The sequence below is a fragment of the Cynoglossus semilaevis genome, chromosome 11 (assembly GCF_000523025.1).
Source record: "Cynoglossus semilaevis isolate Cse_v1.0 chromosome 11, Cse_v1.0, whole genome shotgun sequence".
In the NCBI taxonomy this organism is placed as follows: Eukaryota; Metazoa; Chordata; class Actinopteri; order Pleuronectiformes; family Cynoglossidae; genus Cynoglossus; species Cynoglossus semilaevis.
This window is the reverse complement of record NC_024317.1, coordinates 4,092,987-4,100,307: the sequence shown is the minus strand read 5'-3', so window position 1 is coordinate 4,100,307 and position 7,321 is coordinate 4,092,987. Positions and strand designations below refer to the sequence as shown.

General features: G+C 41.0%; 1 protein-coding gene across 1 annotated transcript in view; it reads right to left on the bottom strand.

The window, feature by feature from the left end:
- LOC103385959 (zinc finger protein 385A-like) overlaps positions 1-7,314 on the bottom strand; it is a 17,401-nt gene extending 10,087 nt beyond the window's left edge. Inside the window, exon 1 of the mRNA XM_008320005.3 lies at positions 6,655-7,314. Within this exon, the coding sequence (XP_008318227.1) occupies positions 6,655-6,664 (10 nt within the window). The 5' untranslated portion in view covers positions 6,665-7,314. The remainder of the gene's footprint in view (positions 1-6,654) is intronic.
- Between the last annotated feature and the right edge of the window lie 7 nt (positions 7,315-7,321).

The window sequence follows — 7,321 nt, the reverse complement described above, 5'->3', positions numbered from 1 at the left end:
GAACTGTGTGTGAATATTTGAAAAAAACAAAAAAAAAAAAAAACCGTGGCACATTATAATGTTAAGCACCAGCGGGAGAGTGGTTTCTCTAATGAGAATAATATAAATGGAAACGTTTCATTGTTCATCGTTGTTTCCTCTTGGTTTGGTGGATCATTTTCCTGACATGCCTGGGTTTAAACTGCAGCTCATTTTACGCAACATTACAATTCAAAGGTCACAGCGAGTCTGCATTTTAAAATTCACTGTGTTTTCAATGTCAAATCCTGCAGCACCTCATTGCAGCGTGAGTGCAGCAGCAGCAGCAGCAGCCGCAGGAGGGGCGGGGGGGCTGTCGGGGGCTGCGCCTCGGCTGCTGCTGCTGCTGCTGCTGCTGCTCAACCCTCCTCCTGAGTGATTTACAATGACATCAGATAAGAAAACGCTACGACTCTTCAACAGCATCCACGCTGTGAGCAGGACCATTGATTGGACACATTCTCCAGAGTGTTAAAGTGTTGAAGTGCTGCCAAACTCTATAAATCCCGCCCTCACCGTGCACTGTGGCCCTTTCTCCTTTAAAAAAAAAAAATGAACAGACTGCACTGTTTTTTTTTTTTTCCTTTCTGCCCTTTTCTAATGCAAATGTTTGGCTGAGAATTAGATCAATGTCTGTTTAATAGCTTATTGAATTTTTGTGTTGATTGCGAGCAACGGCGAGGTGGATGTAGAAAACTAAAGAGAAGAGCGGGCGGGGGGGCAGAGAGGGACGAGAGACAGAATCTCATCATCACAGAGGATTTCATAAACCTCCGATGTGAGCGCGCACACACACCAATATGCTGTGACTAAGGCCTCTCAAATTGGCAATTCATTTAGCCAATTTAGTCCTAATGATCACAGAGGTAATGCCAATGTCAGTGATGCAGCTGGAGCCTTTTCCCTGCTCGCTTCCATAAACTCCATCGTGACACCGGGAGGGAGAGGGGGACCAGGGACCATGTGACGTGGCATTTAACAGGATGATGGAGGACAAAACATTGTACAGGCCCATTTTTTTTCTTAAAAAAAAAAAACACAAATGTGTATGTATGAAAACTGGACGTAAAAAAACCAAACAAAAACGTAGCGGCGTTTTAGCTGCTCGTGCTGTTTTGCTCACTTCACATCTGCATCTAAATAGACTGCTGTTCACAGATGACTCTGAAATGAGCTTCTGCGGTGGATTAGCTTGCATCCGCTTACAACCTACCACTCGCTACCCGCCCCCCCCCAACCTCCTCCATTCTTAGTATCTGAGGGACAGGGACAGCTATGGCAGGAACCCCCGGATCTACAGAACAACCAGGGTTTCTAAAAAAAAAAAAAGCATTTTTCTAAACCAGCCTATTGATCTGAGAGAACAATAGATGGAAGATGACAATTCTAACAGATTATCATCATCAGTTATTTCTGTCTGTTGTTGTTTGACAGAGAAGCTTGGTGCTAGAACACGCCGGAGTGTTAAACAACAAACCTCATAGAGTAAATCTTCTCAGACATTTTTATTAGTTTTTGGTCACGGCAAATATATGTGACTACATACTGTACAACAGCCGGGATGCAAAATTAAAACAGTAGGTGGCAGTAGTGCCATTATAGAGACGGTAACTCTCTCAAAACTCTAAGATGTCAAATTTGTGTGCATTAAAAACTGTTTTAGTAAATAAACCATTTTTTATATCGTGTTTATTATTGATGTAGAAGTGTAGAGTTTTACAAATCTGTGGATTATTTAAAAAAAAAAGAACCCCAATGTAAATCTTTGTCACATTTTTGCTTGAGGTGCAGGGGGCGCTATAGCACACAAACAGTAGTCAGTAGTCAGTCCTGATAGCTATCACTTATTTCGCACACAAACATGTCAGTCCTGATAGCTATCACTTATTTCTTATCTAATCTTTAAAATGTAAAAATATTTTGTTGTTTCTTCGGCTTTTTTTTTGTTGAGCTTTGTTGACGTTATTTAGATTCATACTGTACTTCAAAGAAAATGTTGAGCTTTTATTGACGTTATTTAGATTCATACTGTACTGCAGCATAAGCTGCATTTTCTCACTCACAGTTTGTAAAATCAGATAATGAGCCACAGCTTCATCTATCAGTGAAGGTCAGTACAACAAACAAAAGAACCAAAAGAAGAAGAAGTACTGGGTATGTGTTTTTATAAACTGTGAACTTCACTGTTTTGGCACTTTTTCCTGTAAACATCACATCCTTATAAATATAATAATTCCCTCAGATTTCTACCCCTGGTGGCTGGTACACGTCGTCGCTGTGCTAACTGCCCTAACTTTGTCGTGTTTTTTTTTTTTTTTTTTTTTTGTAGAGTAAAGATAGCTGTGTGTAGTGTCGCAGGCTGCCGCTGTGAAGGACTGAGCGTGAAATCTAATTTACTGCGTCTCAGCTTACCCTTAAGTCACAGGCATCTTTTTCAACTGGAGGATAGACAACTCTTCACACACACACACACAGACACACAAACCTTTGTTGTCTGAATATATGTGAGTTAGGAGCCCGTTAAAGTCTGGGGGGGTAATTAATGTGGTGTTGGACTGTGTGAGAGCGGGACATTGGGCGGAAAGAACCGAGAACCGATGAAGGAGAACACAGTTTATTTCTGTCTGCACTTTGTTTTAATGATAGATGCTCCTCGCCCCAGTGACTGGACTTAAACGCTGCCTCCCAGAGAACTCTCAGAAGTCCTTTTTTAATTGTGTGTGTGTGTGAGTGTGTGTGATAGGCCAGTCCTCCTACATCACCACTCTGATTTCATGCAGTGTTTGTAATTATTGAAGACTTTTGTTTCCTCCCCCCAGAGATTTTAATTCCACCACTTGTTAAAATTAGAGTCATTATGTAACTGCGGTTGTTCATTGTTTGGTCCATTCTTCTCTCCCCTTGCCGTCACCCCTCAAAAGTCCCCTGAAAATGTGAAATTATACAGCGGTAACCCCCCTCCTGCTACATCCTCTGACTGTCAGGCGACACGGAGGCAAGAAACGAAGAGCTTGCTGAGAAATAAAGGCAGTGGGGGCAGAGTGAATGGAGTGAAAAAAAGACGTCTGAACGGGAGGTGCAGGCAATCATGAGGGGAGGGGGAGGGAACAGAACGCTCTAAGGTGAGTCCAAGGTGACCAGAGGAGGTAGAGGGACACATTAACCTGCAGGTTAATTTGCAGTGGGAAGTGGGTTTTTATCTCACGCAGCCATAGCTGTTCAAATCTGATGGTAACGTTGTCCAAACAACGAAAAGGCAAACGGACGGTCAATACGGCAGCGTGTAGGACTTAACCTGACTCTCAGATGCACAACATCAAACATTCATGAGCAGTTTTCAGATATTTTGCGGCTCCCTCACGGGTTGTTCACATGTCGTATCCACATGATATGTTTGATTCCCACCTTCGGTATGTGGGTCACTGAGTTGTTGTGATTCTTACTACATTGAAAAGACGTTTTTTTGTGTAAAGTGTGGTCTACGAAACGTAGTTGTGTTGATGTTGAGGCGTGTGTGATACCATTGGGCTTTTCTTTCGTACAGATCATTCATTCAGTGGTAAAACTGTCAAACTGATTTACTAACATTTCTGACTGCGTTTAAGACGGAAATATAAAAGAAAACATATACTTGTCTTAGCTTAGCAACGCTAACAGACATGTAAGAGTAAGATTCAGGTTTTCTTATATCATGTGGCCCCAGAATGCTTTTCTAGAGAGTAAATCAACACCTTATATATATATATATGTGTGTGTATATATATATATATATATATGTGTGTGTATATATATATATATATATATGTGTGTGTATATATATATATATATATATGTGTGTGTATATATATATATATATATATATAAAATACATTATTGTGTGTTGTGTGTGCGTGCGTGTGTGTGTGGTCCAACCGTGTCAACATCACCAGAGCTCTGCTTCACCTTATTAATCTGTTTGCAGAACATTTTACACACCGGCCAGGATCAAGACAAACAGTGTGGACTGACAGCCGAGCAGGTTAAATACACAAACCAGCATGCAAACACACACACACACTGCCGTAACAATGGCGTCTGGAGCCAGGTGCAGGGCCATGCATGTCTATTCATACAAAAGAGAACAAACCAAGTCAATAAATGCTTAGCAGAACAAAACAAAAAAAAGAGCATCCTGATGCAGCTGTATTGTATGTGAAGCTGCTTCTCTTTTTCCACCGAGGCAGAAATTACAGGCTGTGTTTCTGGAGTAGACTGGAATCTGAATGACAGTTGTGTGTGGTTTTATGCTGTAGTACAGTTATAACGGGACCAGAGAGGAGTGATCCAGGGGGAGAGTCACTCTTGGTTTGACTGTGGTCTGATTCACTTCAGGACTGTAAAAATCTAAAATTATAAAGAAACTTCTGCATGCTCACTTCCTGGTCTGTGTGCAGTTCCACCTTTTTTTTTTTTTTTTTAGCATCCTTGGATCCAGTTATTGAACCACTTACAGTAACCTCATAATTCTTCTTAAAAAAAATAAATGGCCGAGTTCTGCACTGTCAGCATCAGGCACGAGTCATTTTGAAGAATTTCACGACCAGGGAGGCGTTTGATTTCAGATGAGGTTCAAATTCAGTTTGCCTGTTTATGGCTGAGGGTCGGACAGAAAAATCTTAACACTAATATATAAAACAACGGACTTTTACAATTGCAGTTTGGTGAAGCTGAATGATCAAAATGTGTTTTGTATTTAAGATACGTTTTGTGTGAACCCAAAAAGTAGTATCAACAAATATACAGTAAATATACAGTAAATATAAGTAATTCTGCATGATTGACAAGTTAACTGAAAAAAATATTTTTTCATTGTTCAAATAAGTGTACAGTAGCTGATGTGAGGTGTAATTTTATTACACTACAACTAAGTGTTTATTTGCTTTTACCTAATAATAGATATGGCTCTATTTTCCATGGATGCTTTTCCAAAATAAATAAACCAAAAATTTTATTTAAGTATCACTTTAATAGTTTCAGGCTCCACAAACACACTTTTTTCCGTCACCTTCCTTATTTTAAAATGTCAATGCACAAACACACTTGTTTCCATTTTTCTGTCACCTTCCTTATTTTAAAATGTCAATAATCTCTCTCTGTGGCTGCTTTGTCTTAATTCAAAAACCGTGTTGTCTTTCTGTGATTCTTCCTTTTCGAGTGGGGGATTCTCTCCGTGTCCGTGTGTGTGTGTACAGATATCACCCACACACAGAGTTGCTGCTAGTTGAGTGAAGAAGGAGGCAAACTGTTAACTTTTTTTTTTTCTGCTGATCGAGGTCTTTGTGCCAGACTAGGAAAAGCCCTGGATTTCTTGTTCTTTTTCTTTTTTTTTAATAAGTAAAGACCCTGAACCTCTGGGTATTAAATATTCATTATAGGGATCACACAAGCGCTACTAAATACTCTACATCCAGGGAGAACAGGACGCCTCGGCACGTCTTTCCTGCTTCAACACTGATCCTTTTGCTATATTTAATTTTTTTCCCTCCCTGTTAAATACACAGCATTTAGACAGAGTTGACATTTAGTGATGGCTACAACTGCACCTGCAGAGAAGGTAGTTTTGGTCAACTACAGCTGTTGATGTTTCAGCCCTACTTACTGCAGTCAACGCCACCACTCTTATCTCTCTTTTCACAGAAACTATTTCAGTGTCCGGGTCTCCATCCTCGTCTCTGGGACGAGAATCTAATACAGTGTATAAAACCCATCACACCACGGCTTGGTGATCACATGTCAGTGTGTTTGAGTGGCCTGTACACACAGACCTAAAGCTTCAGCGACCACTGAGGGATTAGCACAAGGTCAGGCCTGCACTCAGATCACAGGCAGACTGATGCAGGAGGTTAAAAAGAAAAAAAAAGTGGTTAAATATGTGGCCTGCAGACCTACAGTATCTACTTGCAACATGGTCATGTCAGTATTTATATTTGGTATGTATTTGACAGTAATCAGAGCTTTATAACGTATAGAGAAGATGATTAAAATGTTAGAGAAAAAACAAAAATAACGAAAAACGATTAGGAAAAATACGAGTGAAAGTAACAAGGTGAATTTATTTAGGAATAAAAAGTGTAACATAATTTCTATGACTTTGTGCTAATGTTTTTTTTTTTTATATTTTATGAATTTAAAAAGCTGTTCCTACGCAATATTTTAAATTACGTAGGCAACTATCAATATAGACTGATAGATGTTCAAGTCTTTGTTTGTTTGTGTGTGCGCCGTGTGATATACTGTTAGAGCGTTACACGTAACCCTTGACTGTAATTGAAGGGCATCTGGTGTCATTATATATATATATATATATATATGATATGATATGATGCTGATTAAGGATTATTTTATTAAGTATTTCACAAGGTTACATCCCTGTTCTACAGACAAAGGGACATATGAGTAACATATTTTTTAAAAAGTAGAATCGTGTCATTCTACTGACAGATGTTCTCGGAAGGAAAAACACTTTTATGTAAAACTGAATAAAAACACGATACACAGCACTGACAGCACACGCTGCTGAAACTTTGTGCCACGCATATATAATCACTTTCAGAGACGTTTGTGAGGCAGACAAAAAAAATTTCAGCACTGCCTTACCCAGGATCATTCTGAATCCTTCCACTGTCAACTTCTCCCAGCGCTGCCTCCCTCCTGGACTCCTCGATCAACAACTGCTGAGGTGACTCAAACCTTAAGCGGCCACCTCAGAATTCAGTGCAAACGTGGGAGATACATCCAACACCACCACCTTCTTCACGTTGCATCCCTGTACGAGGTTCCTCTCCACCTGCCCCGTTTCCCCTCATGCCCTTCAGACCCTCCACATGCACCTCTGCGTTGGCCAGCTGCAGAAGAGGAGTAGGAGTTCAGCAGCAGCAGCAGCAGCAGCAGAGGCTGCAACTCAGCGTGTAGTCAGTCTACTGCAGGGGTCCCTGTGATTTATCCTCCCCTCTTGGAGTATTCACTCCTGCAGGAGCAACAGCGGAGCACACAGCTGAGGAGACGCTCACTGGCACACTGGAGGAATCTCTGCAACACCTCTCTCTCTCTCTCTCCGTTCTCCCCTCTCTTTCTCTCTTCCTCCCTCTCTCCCCTATATTTTTGGGTTGGGTGAATTGTAAAGGCACCTTGCATTCCTGAGCCACGATTGGCTGAAAAGTGGGCCAATGAGAGCAAACGGTGCCGAGGTTTTTCTTGGGGGTGTTTGAGTCAGGAGGCACAGTGATAATGCTGCTGTCGATCCTGCTCCCCCCCCCACCCCCCC